This window comes from Halichoeres trimaculatus, unplaced genomic scaffold, assembly GCF_033239565.1.
Source record: "Halichoeres trimaculatus isolate MK-OKI-2021-1 unplaced genomic scaffold, fHalTri1.1 fHalTri1_scaffold_17, whole genome shotgun sequence".
In the NCBI taxonomy this organism is placed as follows: Eukaryota; Metazoa; Chordata; class Actinopteri; order Labriformes; family Labridae; genus Halichoeres; species Halichoeres trimaculatus.
Window position 1 is genome coordinate 8,731,956 of NW_027437195.1, and position 14,864 is coordinate 8,746,819.

The 14,864-nt window shown below is 42.2% G+C and overlaps 1 protein-coding gene across 8 annotated transcripts in view; it reads right to left on the reverse strand.

Annotated features, from left to right (window-relative positions):
- The window catches only part of myt1lb (myelin transcription factor 1-like, b), a 154,129-nt gene that overhangs the window by 41,124 nt on the left and 98,141 nt on the right, over window positions 1-14,864 (reverse strand). For all 8 annotated transcript variants that reach the window (XM_074691590.1, XM_074691595.1, XM_074691594.1 and 5 more), the window contains exons 5-6: window positions 5,617-6,095; window positions 3-1,175 (exon numbers count right to left, since the gene is read on the reverse strand). In XM_074691590.1, the coding sequence (XP_074547691.1) occupies window positions 3-1,175; window positions 5,617-6,095 (1,652 nt within the window). The remainder of the gene's footprint in view (window positions 1-2; window positions 1,176-5,616; window positions 6,096-14,864) is intronic.

Below are 14,864 nucleotides of genomic sequence, written 5' to 3' on the forward strand. Positions count from 1 at the left end.
ACCTTTGTGGTAGAAAGGTTTCTTCATGCCATCAGGAAGCCGCGCTTTACGTTCAACACCGTACACATGCCGGTGGCCATGGTCCTCGTGGTTATACCTCACCCCGTCCCTCCTGGCAGCTTCAGCTGCCATTTTATCCCGCATTGCCTTGGCGCGTTCTGACTCTAGTGCAATGGCCTTCTCCAACAGGGACAGGTTACCCTTAGTCATGTCGAACACTTCCTCCGATCGGTCCGACGTCACGGAAGCCGTGTCTTCATCAAAGTCCCGGTGATGAGTGTGGTACCTGTCGTCCTGTGCGCAGCTGGAGAAGGCCTTGGAGCGCGGGCTCAGCTGCTCCTCCAGCTTCATGAGATTGTCCATGTCTGAATAGTTCCTATCATGTGACCGCCGATCGTCTTGGCTGTGTTGGAAGTCAGCATAGCTGTGATGCTGCGCCTGTTGATTGGGATCGCCGCATGAAAAATGATTCTGCTGGGATGACGGTCCGTTCCGATCTGAGGACTTTGTTTCGCTGAGCTTCCGAGCGAGGTCGAAGCATTGGTTCCGTAGGCACTCCAGACTGCTTAAACACACTTCCTCGTCGCTGTTTTCTACCTGTCCATTGGTGGTTTTTACCTGTCCATTACCACCATGGTGCGAATTTCCTCCATTGTGAGGGCAGTCGTTCTCGCTCCCATTCTCGCCTGTACCATCAAACTCCTGACCGTCTAAGTTGTCGGACAGTACGGCGCCGTGACCTTGTGCCAGCAGCTTTAAAGAGTCCACTGTCTCCCGGACAACATCACTGTCAACATCCAAACTCAAGTCCCCCCCTCTTTGAGGATCATCCCCTTCCTCTTCTTCTTCCTCCTCCTCCTCATCTTCTTCTTCCTCATCCTCATCCTCCTCTTCATCGTCGTCATCCTCCTCCTCATCTTCCTCCTCCTCCTCCTCCTCTTCGGCACTGTTTGAGGAGTTGCTGTTCATTTCGGACTCCGTCATGGCTCGGTTGGCGGCGTCCTCTGCGATCTTGCCCAAGTTGAGGAGGGACTTAGCCACAAGTTCGTCGTAATTCTCGTACTCCTCGTTGTTGTTGTCGTCCTTCTCCATCGTCGAGCCAGGTTTGAAGTTGCCACCACCGCCGCCTCCGTCGTCTCCCTCGGCCCCCTCGTTGCTGCTCATCTGATCGTCCTCTGTTGGAAAGATAGTACAAAGGTCTTGTAATTTCATTTCCGTCATTCTATTTTACTGCTAAATCAAATTTCTGGGCTTGGTCCATCTAAATTGGATAAGGAACTCTTTGCTTCCCCTAATAATTTACTTTGAGAGTCTTAACAGCAGCTTGTGTTTTGAATTGTGAATCAGCTCAGGAAGTTAAATATAGCGGTTGGGGAAAGTTCCAGAGAAAGATGCTCTGCTAAACAAGGGACTCTATCTTAGCCAGCCCTATTTCTGCTCCTCTTTCCTGAATGTGCTTAAAAAGATATTCACAGGTCTTATGACTAATAGTATTACTAAAGAATTCTGTAAATAGCTGCAAATGAGATAACATTTTATTCATTTTCCAACAGTGTAAATCAAAACACTGTGAATATTTTGAATTACAGAGAGGGGAGTCTGAAATCTGAGAGATAATTTGGTGTTCCATCTGCGACACCATGAACCTCAGTCAGTAGCTATTCATCCTTTGCGAGTAAAGTTCATTTTTCATTCAATCATCAGTATCTTTAGAATTCCTTTCACTGCCTAATTGATTCTGACAGGCTGCAAAAGGTTACTGAACCTCTTCTGTCAGTAATTTCAAGCACTCACTCCTGGAGCACTTCCAATCTCTCCTTTCACATTTCCGCCCTGAGCCGCCAGGAGCACATTGCTCACGTTGGCGTCACATTTGCCACTTACATTCCTGCAGAGAAAATTAACCCAGAGGCCCCCCCCCTGCCTTGTACACACAGAGAATTGATACAAGAGACTTTAAATTCTTGTGGAAATGAGAAAATCACAAGACATTTAATAATGATAATAATAAAAATAATAACTGAAAAAACATTACATTTCTTATGGCGATGAAATGTAAATTAGTGCTGAGTTCAAAGACTTAAAGAGGATGAGTACACCAACAAAAAATGTACACAAAACACAGGAGTGTTTATTAAACATTAATCCGAATGATATTCACGCACACTCTATGTAGAAACACTCAAACTGAGGTTTCCATACACAGAAACTCCACACACTCTAATCTAATGAGAGCATTGCAGTATTGGTGCTTGGGGGGTAAAGGCTTCAGAGCGGAAAGAGGAAACAGTCACGAATGACCAGGCACATATTTTGACAGTGGAGGGCTTCTTACAGAAACCTCCTGCACCAGGGGTTTAATTTTTGATGCTATGAAACGTGGCACAAGAAAGCAATTTGAAGAGCAATCAAGGTACACAAAAGGGATATGGAAGCGAAACAGATTAAGGGGGGAACAGAGGGACTGGAGCTGCCCTGAATTGGCTTTGGATTAGCTATAGAGATGTGCATGCCGCTGGGAAACACAGAGAAGCTCCCAGATGTCACCTCTATTACATGGAGGAGATTGGAATCTGCCAAGTGACCACGCGGTATGGCTGTCTGGGGGCGAATAGGAAGCATGATAATGATACATATGGAAAAATTATTCTGCATCTCTTCTGAAGAAGGCTGCAGATTAAAATACTGCTAATAACCAAAAGAGGGCCTTGGGAGCTCCAGGTTTTAAAATATAGAAAACACATGCAAGTAGATGAAATGCAAGAAAACTATGAAACAACTTCATTAGTCTGATCTATTATTTAAGAAAAAAGCACAAAAAGCAGGCAAACAGTAAAAAACAACCAATCACAGACAACAACAACACAAACACAGAAAATATAAGCAACAATTACAAATATCAACACACAGAATTCAAAGAAAATGAAAACATGACAGAAATATAAATAAAAAGAAATATTAACCCAAAATACAGACATAAAACATACAAATGAATGAAAACAAGTTAAAAAACAATGCATAAAGTAGAGACGATGAAAGAAAAACCCAAAACTGTCAATAAATGCAAACAACATTCAACCAACTGCAGACAACAAATCTGTATGTGTAAACAAAACAAAATCTCTGGAACAAACAAATGCAGAAAAACAAAACAAAAATCAACCAAACAGGGTCAGGAGCACCCAAACGAAAGAACAGACCCTCACAACAAAACCAAACACCGATATTACAACAAATACAGAAAATGGAGTTAAATATTGACAAAAACTTTATATCTAATCAGACAACACAAACAAGGAAACCACAAACGGGCAAAAAAAAAAATTCATACAGACAACCAAAATATAAAATGAATCAAAATTAAATGCAGACAACAGAATCAAATTCTGAGAACAGAACCAAACACAGACAAAATCAGAAGCTGACCACAAATAAAATACAAAAGAAAAAAAAAAAAACAATGACACCACCACAAGCAAAAAAAAAAGAAACCTCACACAGATTAGACAATAAAATAGACAGAATGTGACCGACAACAAACGACGATCAGGAAGTGATCAAAGAGCCTCAGATGAAAAGGATTTTGAACAAACCTTTGGTTGTCTTTAACAGACAGTGGCATGTTTGTTTCACTTCCAGAAAAACATGACAAATATGTCACCCAAACCAAAAGAGAGGGAGAGGAGCCTGACAGTGGCAACAGTCCACTGCCTGAGCGTTAAGGGGGAGGCCTCGGCTCTGAGCTCTAATGAACACCTCTGGTTTCCACATCCGGCAGCAAAGATATGGGAGCATGGCAGCTGAGATGCCACATCAACACTTTGGACGGGTAGAGCTGAGTGCCAAAAAGGGTTAACACACTCCTCACTCAGAGCCTCACTCTTAATTGGACTTGAAGGGACTGTCAGGTCCAATTGTGATGCAGGGGTGGTGGAGGAAAACCTGCCAGATCTGGTCCTGGGCATGTCGAGGGTCGGGGGTGGAACACTGGGGGTTGGAGCGGTTCTCACATGGTATATCCAAAAACTAGATTCACTTCAGTTGTTATTTCTACAGAAAATGGATCACTCAAACATTGATTTAATTCACTCCAGGATGGGGAGATACATTTTTTTCTTTTCTTTCTTTTCTTTTTTTAAAATAATTTCCTGAAGTTTAAATAAAAGCAAAAAATCACTTTAGCATAAATTTGTTTATTATGTGAATTATTGTGATGGCTGTTGTTCTGCGAAGGTTAAAATGATACTGAAAATGAAAACTGATGAAAACTGAATGTGCTGATTGTAGCTAACAAATGAGATTGTTTATCAAAAGTTCTATACTTTTCATTTTTAAAACAGTGAGAGATATGTAACATCTTTGCTGCTGTAGCATAAAATTTACAACACAGGAGCTGTGCAGTAAAAACTGTGAAAATAAGAGAAAATGTTCTCACTATGTGAATACAATTTATTCACAAAGAGACTGGAGTATTTCCAGTTTTAATTCCTGTTCCTAAAGATTATGTATATAACTGTACTTAATAACAGAGAGGGTTATATTTTAGACATGTTGGCTTCATGTGTAGCAGTCAATGATGTTGGAAGACATGAGAAGCTGCTGCTGAAGCAGTCCATAAGCGTAATTCAGTGAAGCACCTATCTAAGAAAAAAAAAAAAAAAAAAGAGGGGGGGGAATTAAAGGCTGTTTGGCTTTTTTTTTTTCAATTTTTTAAAAACTTTCTGGGATTGTATAGCCACCTAGAATATCAAATGTCTGTCTTAAATATGATTGTTCTTTTTTGTCTTATTTCTTTTTCATTTTTTTACATTTATTTCGATATATATTTTGTCAAATCTTAATTTTGCTTTAATTTTTCTTTTGTGTTTGCGCGATTAAAACTATTTAGGAATCTGACAATCTTTGGCTACTGAAAAAAGAGATATATTATGGGGTCGGGCTGTATTCCTGTGACAATTCATATCCTTTGGTTTAAAGGTGACCCAGGTGTCCAAAAACTGGAGAAAAATGCTCTTAGACTTCTGATTAATCAGTAAAATAGAGAAAAAAAAAACAACAACATATAGATAGAGCTTTTTTTTTCCATTTGCAAAGTGACAGAAATATATCCTGTACAGAGGGTAGATCTTCCTGAGGAGCTGTATATTTCCTAGAAATGCTTGTTTACGTCACTGACATATTCTTGAAGTGAAAGGATCTTTGCGGTAAAGATCTTTTGTGTTGGAATAAAAAGTTTCTCTGAAGGCTGAAACAGGTGTTAGGAATAGAGCCAGGTCACAGCCGATTCTGGTTCAACCAAACTCATCTTACTCTTTCTGAAAAAAAAGGATTACCTCTGCAGGCTTAATGCACATGTGTATATCTAACACTTGTGTTTTGCAAATATTTGCATAAAAACAGAACTGGTCATGTTGCAACTAAATACTGCATGTAGGAAGAAGTTGGAGTTGTGGACTTAAGACATGGCAAAGTTTTCAGTTATCTTAGTATTAATGTTAGTAAAGGTGCTGCTGGCTATGGACATATATCTTTCACACTGTGTGATTCTTTTAGCCAGATGTGAAGTGAAGTAAATTTGTCACATTTGAAACGTGTGTGCTGCAGCAGGACTCTCACCTTGGCCATGACTCTGATCTCCTTCCTCATCCTCTTCATAGTCCACCTCCTCCACAGCATCCTCCTCTTCCTCTGCCTCTTCCACCCTCTCCTCATCACCTTCTTCCTCCTCTTCTTGCTCCACCTCTACGTCTTCTTCCTCCTCCTCCTCCTCTTCCTCCTCACCCTCACCCTCACCGTCCCCTCTTTCCACCTCTCCTTCTTCATGTTCCATTTGCTCTACATTGTAGTCCATGTAACCTTCCACCTCCTCTTCCTCTTCCTCCTCCACTTCTCCCTCCTCCTCTTCCTCCTCTTCTACTGCACCTTCCTCCTCCTCTTCTTCCCTGTCGTCCATCTCCTCCGTCCCATCTGTCTCGTAGCACTCCTCCATGGTGGAGTTGTCCATGTCATCTAGGTAGGTGCTCCTCTTGGGTGAGGTTTCGATGGTTTGCCGGTCCAGACTCTTCCTCTTTTTGGCCAGAGGGCAGCCGTACACACTGCAGAGGAGAGGGAAGAGGGCAGACGTTACAATTTGGCCTCACAGGTGAACGAAAGCTAAGTCTCATTAGTGGTCAGTCTCTGTGTAAAGATGATGGTTTTTAAAGGCAACGGTGATACAAACACACCGACCGGGGCCCAAGGTTCATTTTCATTCTATTAATTATGGCACTGAAATGAATTGTGCTCTTATTAATTAAAAAAACATACATCAGAGGACTCAAAATTAGATAACAGTGAAATTTGCAGAAAATGTAAGACAAGAAGAAACTGAAATAAAAAAAATTGTACCTAAAATGTTGTTTGCAGGTCAACATAGTCTGAATATGAAAAACAATCCTTATAAAAACCCAGATCCTGATCCTGCTATAGAAAATTTCTGCAATATTTTCAAGGTTTGAGGTTCAAGGTAGTTTTGTGGCAATTCTGCAATATATGTTTGACAAATACAGACACATAATGGAAAACATTTTCTTTGAGAGGAAGCGAAGTTTGCTGATGTTTACTTAACACGTAAACAGAAAACTGACCACTTATCATCCGGTATTAAGAGACATCCGAGGGACAAGTGAGGTTTGATTTCATAAGTCTGTGATGATGGAACAAGAATGTTGGATCACACTTAGTAACTGATTTTTACAGAAATCAAAAAGAGAAAATGGAGCACATATGTGTTACTTTCACGTTTTTAAATATGTAAGTATGAGTTGAGTTCATAAAATTCTTTCAAAATATTTTCGACTCCTCTGATTAAAAACAGCACTGAATATTCTTGTTTATGTGTTTGTTAGTCAAAGAACAGTTCTGACAAATCTCTGACGAACATCAAACTGTCTCATCCAGGGCTAGCTTTATAGATCTGTGTGTTTGTTTTGGATGATTCAGCGGCTGATAAAAACCTCAGCATCTAGGCCTCAGGGCCATTTCAAGACTTATTTTATAAAGTTTACAATAATGCAGAGGAATATTCTCCCTGATCCTTTGACCTGGTGATGCAGATCATATCCTGATGGCGTCAATCCAGGAAAAAAAAACTGCGCTTAACCAAAAATTACACACGGGATCACCAACCATTCAGCAATCCTAACAAATTGTGCCATTTCATCCCAATACAAAGTGATACCATCTCTCTCTTTGTGGCAAACAAAGCAGGAGATTAAACAGTTTATTTTCACATTCATTTATATTCAGGTAACATTCATTTGTTCTCCAGGCAAAGTAAATCACTGAGCGCGCTCCCCAAACACTTCGTTCCAGACTGATATGCCCTTGTTCTGACGTGAACCGAGTGCAGCAAAACACATCGGCTTGTCTGGAATTGACTGTAAGAGGGGAAAAGACAACCTGTAGCCTGATTAATTGAATCTTGCCCCGGTACCTCGATTTTAATGTATTCTCCAGCTCCCCTCGGCAGCAGGGGGACAGATCCTAATCTGATAATCTGATAATCTGTGTATTCGCTCAGGCTATTGATCACAGGGGGTTTAATCCATTTCTCTCATCAAACCTCTGGGAGCCCCGAGCAGCTACCTGCCCCCCGATGCAATGTGCACCACTGTTGGTACGTGTGTGTGTTTGTGTGTGTGAGAGATCTTGTGTGGCTGTGTGCACGCATTTGGAACATTTGAACAAAAGCACCCACACAGTCAGAATTATGATGAGCTCTGCTGAGTGTTTTGGCCATCAAATAAACCCCCCGTCCACGCTGGAGTGTAAGAGAGCTAAACACGCTTTGGGCATGTTCACTCGGCTGTGAAATATCCCTGGCTCCTATTTTTACAACCTCTGGATGTTTCCCCGGCTCGGCGCTACTTAGAGTAAGACCTGATGTGAATGAAAGGCACACGGCTGTGTGGAAGACTAAAAGACATGTTGGTTTGTCAATAGTCGTTTTTACACAGCCTGCTCAGTGCGGGAATGTTGCACATTTTTAACATATTGTGCAAACGGCAGATATTGGGTATCTCTTGTTGCTCCTTTTGACATCTGTGTCAATGTGGGAGCCAAAGGGCAGGACACATGTATTAGGTTTTTTTTTTTTACATGGCTTTTGAACGTGACTTACAGACAGTTAGCTGTTGAATCAAAAAAGTAGAAATACATGTTTTCAGCAAAACTACAGACTCCAAAATTCAAGCAAATTTGGAAGTAAACATTTTTTCACAGACATGCACACACGCCTTATTTACCTGTACCCCCTCAGCAAAAGCTCTACATTTCAAACACGTCTTTTTGAAGCCCTCATATCTTGGTGAAACTATAAATAAAAACAGCAACGTGTAGTTGTATGACTCAGAGAGGATATCTACATCTAAATGCAAAATATGAAGGCGCTGGACGGATTTTTATTTTCTACTTTCAGTTTAGAGTCTGGGGAGTTGTGCCAAGTTTATTTGAACAAGCTTTAATTACATCCAGAATAAAAAAAAAACAAAAGATGCAGAACTCATCGCCCAAACTGCAATCCCAAAACCCGCTGTCTATCATCAACACGTCAGTAAACAACAACAACAAATATCTGCATGTGACAGCAGCTAACACTTAAAGATGTTGTCTCTAAAATCCAAATCCATCCGCTCGTCTTGAGTCACGAGCCAGGACAGGCCAGAATAGAGGGAGCTCTTCACAGTAACTTGGATGGATGTTTGATTTGTGGAATAAAACAACAGCCAATAAGTTTTGCGAGTGTGTAAAAAGAAAAACATTTGGGGATGATGACAGGTCGACAGGGGCTAATGTGTGCAGCGTTTGTGGGCTTAGTCCTGTGGAAAGGCTTATCTTAGTGCCGAGGCGGTGTAGCAGGAAGATGAACCGCAGTCCTCCAAACCAACTTTACTTCTTTCTTTTCCTGTTGTTCATGTCACTGAGTCCCACAGTTCAATATCCCATCCATCCAGCTCCCTCTCCCCTCCCTCTTCAGTCCTGGACGTCCATCAGTCAGCCAGGGTCCAGTCAGCTGGCAGGCTCAATCTCACCCAGCCCAGGGATCCCTTAATGGTCTGACCCCCTGCACCCCCTGCAAACAGGGGCCTCATTTCATTAATCTAAACCCACATGGAAACTCATTCCCTGCCTGACAGCCAGACCTCTCCCCCCGGGCAGCATGAGGGTCTGTGGGACAGTGAGGCAGGGAGGGGTGTGGGCTGCGGCACTGTGATCAATAGCGCTTGTGACCAAACATCTCAAAAGCACATTAAAATGCCACTCATCCTGGCCCCTCCGTTCCAGGGACCTCTCCAAATAAATCACACGCCGGTCCCAGCAGGTTAGCTGCTGCCAAGGCAGGCGGGCTGGCAGGAGGAGGATAGGTGAGTGGGAGGAAGTGGAGGGGAGCCGGGGTGGAGGGAGGGAGGGAGGAAGGGAGAAGTGATGTGGGAATGGCAGATAGACACGAGCCCTCAACTCCTCCGTGTTCTCCACCGCGCAGGAACACCACAGAAGTCTTCAGGCAAGTTTTGATGGTAAAAAATTGAGTTCGCCAAACAGCTCCTTTGATTTTAAATCAAGGCACTATTTTAACTGCTGCTACATAAACCAGGAGGCCAAATGCAGCGATCACGCTACGTTCACTGTTTGTATTAACCACTGAGAGGTTTAAAGTGTCTATCAACAATGTGGACAGAATCTACAGAGCAAGACGTCTTCATTAAAACAAGTTCAGTTTTAGAAACAAGAATCAGCAGTAATATTCCTCTGATCAAAACCAGATCCAAAAACAGTAACTTCAACTGAAGAACAGGGGAGTTGCTGGTCTACCTCTATTCTATATACTACTGGTTGTACACAGACCCTCTTTGGTTGCTGAAGCAGCATTTAGCCTCATTCATTCAGACGTGTTAGCGTTCTTTAAACTCTGAAGCAGCTTAAAAAAGTCTGGTTGTTCTGTGGTCGGCTGTCAGAAACAATACTTCACTGCGGACTCAAGTTCTATTGAATCAACTGTGATCAGACAGTTACAGAGCAACCAGTGTTTTGGAACACTGGATATGGTATCTCATCAGACGATTGAAAGTTCTAATCATCAATCCTAAATTACAAAATCTTTATTTATTATGATTTGTTTGGAGAAATTTTCTGTTTGGACATAGTTTCCAGTCTCCTTTGTTATAACCCAGGTCTCAGACTCACCTGGTCTTTGGTTTGGGAGGTTTGTCTGTGAATGTCCACGGAAAGTGGAGTCATGTGACTTGTGTCACTTGAATGCTGGATTTCTCCACTAAAACATCCCTCCGCTGAATATCTGTCCAATCTCTAACGCCTTTCATCCACTGCCTTATTTATCACCAAGCTGAGAGTCGTTTATCGTTCTTTAAAGCGAGATTTTCATTGGTGAACCTTGTTGTGTAACTTGACAACCTGTTGTAATCTACCATATTTCTGTTGCCAACTTGCTATTTCCTGTCAGTGGTAGCAACAAGCTCTTCAAGTGAACGTTCTTTCACTCGTCTATGCTTGGTATATTACAGCTGATACATATAACTTTGCACATGCCAGGTTAATTAATCTACCGGGAGGATTCTATGTCATTTTAAACCTTTAGTTATTAAGATTCAGATCATGACAGAAAAAAGGAGCAGGGTCTGCCAGCAGACTTTATCTCTCAAGCCCCTATCCTGCAGACCTTAACCTCCACTGCCAGAAATGTTATCATTTTTTACACGTTTGGACCAGAAATAGCATTTCATTTAACACAGAGAAAAAAAGGAGGTAGCATCTCTGTAAAAAAAATAAAAATAAAAGAGAGAGGATTAAACACCATATAAATGTGGTATTGTTAATCTTAATATTAAGGATGGGTACCTTTCACATTTGAAATGATGCTGTACCGATGCCCGGTACATGGCAATCAGTATTGGTACTGAACAGTACCAATTCTGGGTACTTCTGTGTGTTTACATGGTAATGAATATGAAAGTGTTAAATAATAAAATCTCAGTTTCCGATTTAACACATTTATTTCTCATTTCTCTGTCCATGTCCAGCATGGGACACCTACTCTTACACATCCTCACAGTAATATATAATAAATGATGATGAAATAATAAAAATAAGGTGCCTATTATTTGTTTTTGTATAGGCTTCATCAGCAGGCTTTTCTAAAAAAAAAAAAAACTGTCACACTGGAGAGTTCATCTCCCGTTTTGACCAAATCAAGTCCTGGAGTGTGTAAATAAGATAAAGTATTCAGTGCATAAATGACTAAAATGCTACTCTAGATGTGACTTGCAAATTATGTTTTTATATATACTGCTGCTACTTGGAATACAAGCATAGGACCAACATAAATACACAAGAGAAATTATAAACTGGGACAGCTATTTTATTTTGAAATTAAATCTTATTTCCCAGCCAAAATGGGAGACTTGACAGCTATGGTTTGTTTGCCGCTGTTGGCACTAACCTCGTGACACCTGCCACCAAGGCTACTGCAGGTGGCAGCTCTCGCGAGGCTAGTGACAATGTTCAATTTAAAGAGGCAGAGGATTTTTTTTTAAAATTATTATAATATAATACTGGAGATTTACAGGAGACTACTAAAAAAGAGGAAAGCAGGAAAGAGGGGTAAATGTGGTAGTTTCTCAGCCAAAATGGGGGACTTGAAGGCTAGGTCAGGGGCTGGAGAGGTGGGCTCTGCAGCCAGACTCTTGGAAATTAGCTGCAGAAAAATGCAGCGATTCACCTGAGAAGTGACTGTGACTCAAAACACTCAAAAACAAGTTGTTGAATTTCTATAAATGCTTCACAACATCAGCTAATGGAAGCTAAATCATATTAATGCTGGGTCTTCTGTGTTTCATTGTGTCTTTAAAAGGAGTCAAGTGCTCTTTGTTATCTGGGGTCAGGCTTGTATGAAAACAAAGAGGCTTTTGGAAAACAGGAGAGCAGGCTGACTCAATGTGGATTTCCACCTACAGGAGAGCAGAAATCCTGCTCCCGTCTCGTGGAAATATACTGCAGAGCATCTTATGTAAATGACTTTTAATCAGGCTCCCGTTCAGAGGCGTTGTCAGGTTGTTGTGACACTGTGAGAGGTGTGTTTGCCCCGATCGCTCCTGAGCCCCGGGATGACTAAACCACAGGAAGCTTCCACGACTCCTCCATCCCACGTTGCCTGGCTCTGTGGCTGTGTGACCTTGGCTACAGCGTTCGTCATCACGGCGCAGTGCATCCCACTCGCTGTGCTTGGCAATTAGAATTCCAGAAATAATTTGGTGGCATTAATACCAAAAAGGGAAATAAATTTGTGCAGAGAGAAGAAAGAGGATGGTGTACCATTCGAAGTTTCCCTCATTTTGTCCCCTGGCAGAGTCGCGAAATTCCCAAAGAGGAGAGTTTGGTATGAGAAGCAGCAATCAAAGAAGAAAAGAGCTTCAGATCACAAAAAGACCACTTCATATTTTATGGAGTGGGCATCCTCGGCATTATAAGATGGAACAAATTCTTTTACAGTGTGAACAAGTGGCCCTTTAACGTAGAAAAAAACCCTCAGGAGGTGTTGCAGAGAGAGCCGCGGTTTTTGGAGCTTTAAAGTGCGGAGCTGCAGGAGGAGGAGAGCTCCTGTTTGGTTAATTTTGGGCGACAGTTGAGCGACTGCTGGAATGCGACAGCGTTCCACGGCGCCTTTATTAGCAGTCATATTAGCGGCTGTTCACAGCAGGGGCAAAAGCTTTAGCCAGTCATTAGCATCAAATGCTATTTGTCTCCCTGACACAGTGATGTGGCTGCTGTTGCCTCTTCCTCTGCCTCCTCTCTCCTCATCCCCAACGTTCTCACCTCATAAATTCTTCCCTCACCCATCATAACCTCATGTGCTCCTTTCCCATGCATTCATCCACCTCCTCCACATATATCACAGAGGCAATCCCTCCCTTACACCAATTCCTCTCACTAACTCTTTTCACCTTCTTTCTGCTCATTTTTCCTCTGTCTCTACCTCAGCCCTCAGCTCTTTGTTGTCTCTTCCTCCCTCAGCAGAGATGGAGGGAATGCACCACCTCTGGCTGTGCCCCCTATCCAGCAGGAGGATCTATAGACACGTGTGGCAGAGCCCCGTCTCCATGGTGATACCCTCCAGAAATCCATGAGGGATTCACCATCCTCGCAACCAGCCAGTGAGGGAAAATGAGAGCGAAAGACAGACAGTAGGGAGGAATAATAAAGGCTATAGGAGGCGAGACAGACAGGAGAATGCATGTTTCTGTGCATACATTCCCCTTTTGGGCGAACACAAGACTGGGAGATATATAGTAGAACAGTTGACAAGAAGAGAAAATGTGCTGCTGGTGTGCATGTGTGTGTATGTGTGTGTATGTGTGTGTGTGTGTGTGTGTGTGTGTGAGTGTGTGAGAGAGAGGATCATTTCAGAGCTGTCAGGCTTCTCCTGCTTGCAGGGGGAGAACAAAAGACAGTGTCTTGGTGCAGGAGGCTCAGCGCATGGCAGACGCTGCAATTTGGGGCGTTTTCTGGCGTCTCAGGCTCCAGCTCACATATCGGCTCATTCCCACACACACATATTCTCACACACACACATTTACACACAGAGTGGAATAAGAGTTTGTCCTTAAACTTCAAAGTTGTGGTGTCAAAATAATCCTCAGTGACAGTGAAACATTCGCTGTGGGATGTTTGTGTGTGGGAATCATTCTGCATGTCCTCTTGGACTTAAGTCTTCGTAATTAAACCAACACTGATGATGAATCTTTTCTGGTTTGTTTGTATTTCTTAACACAGCATCAACATCACAGTTCCACTGTTTCTCGACAGTTTCGTTGTTTTGTTTACATGATGGTGCTGAAGCAGCTAAGAGGCATCTGTACAAAAGAGACATGCGGCTCAGCTCACCGCTTCAATAAGCTCTGTTGCTGCTAGCCTGTAGCCAATAAGGCCAGCATGAAGCAAACTCAAACACTCGCACTAAGCCTGTCAGCCTCAACATAACTGATGCGCTTGTATTTTTCCTTGCAATTAGCAACATCTTCCTTCATTTGATCCTCCGTGCCTGAGCTCATCCGTGGCCTCAGCTGCTCCCGTTCAGCTCCTTTTGTCCCGTTCAGCCGCCTGCTCGGAAACGCTTCCTCAGTATGCCTCACTGAGTCTCTCCTCATCAAGGGGGAAGTGCTGCGGTTGGAGGAGCATGTGGGAATGAAGCTTAAAAGATGGTACAGTATAAGACAGTCCGGGGCGACTTGGATGGTTTATTTCTTTGTGGAGCTGCACCGGATGAGATGCCAGAGCTGTCTTTTGTAGATTCTGTGATAAAGAGAGGGATGGAGGACATCCAAGGCTTGATGGTCACAGTAATGGGAATCTTGGGGTGTGGCTAATAATGATTAGTCATCTTCAGACAGAAAATCCATCAGCCACTAATTTGATTCAAAGTCTCTATTTTTCAGGCCCTGAGTTTTGCATTGTCACATCACTGTAGTTTATTATTTGTGAAGATATTTAAAGAAGGGTGATGTCAGACTTCAGCTAATGCTAGAGCTAGCTTTAGTGACAATGCATTTTTAGTTAAAGTCTAAACAATAAAATTTCTTTTATTAAAGTGTTTCCAAGTCAAACAGACTCCCAAAAAAGATATTCATCTGGCTTAATGTGAAGCAGTTGGCCAGTGACATTTTAAACATACCCTGCTTTAACATTTATTTGACTTCTAATGTGACAACAAAGTGAAAGATTAACATCTTGTTAGCATTAATAGGCTGAGAAAAACACTGAGACGAAAGTATGATTTAGAAAAGCAGACAGAAGTGAAAAACCAAGCAAGG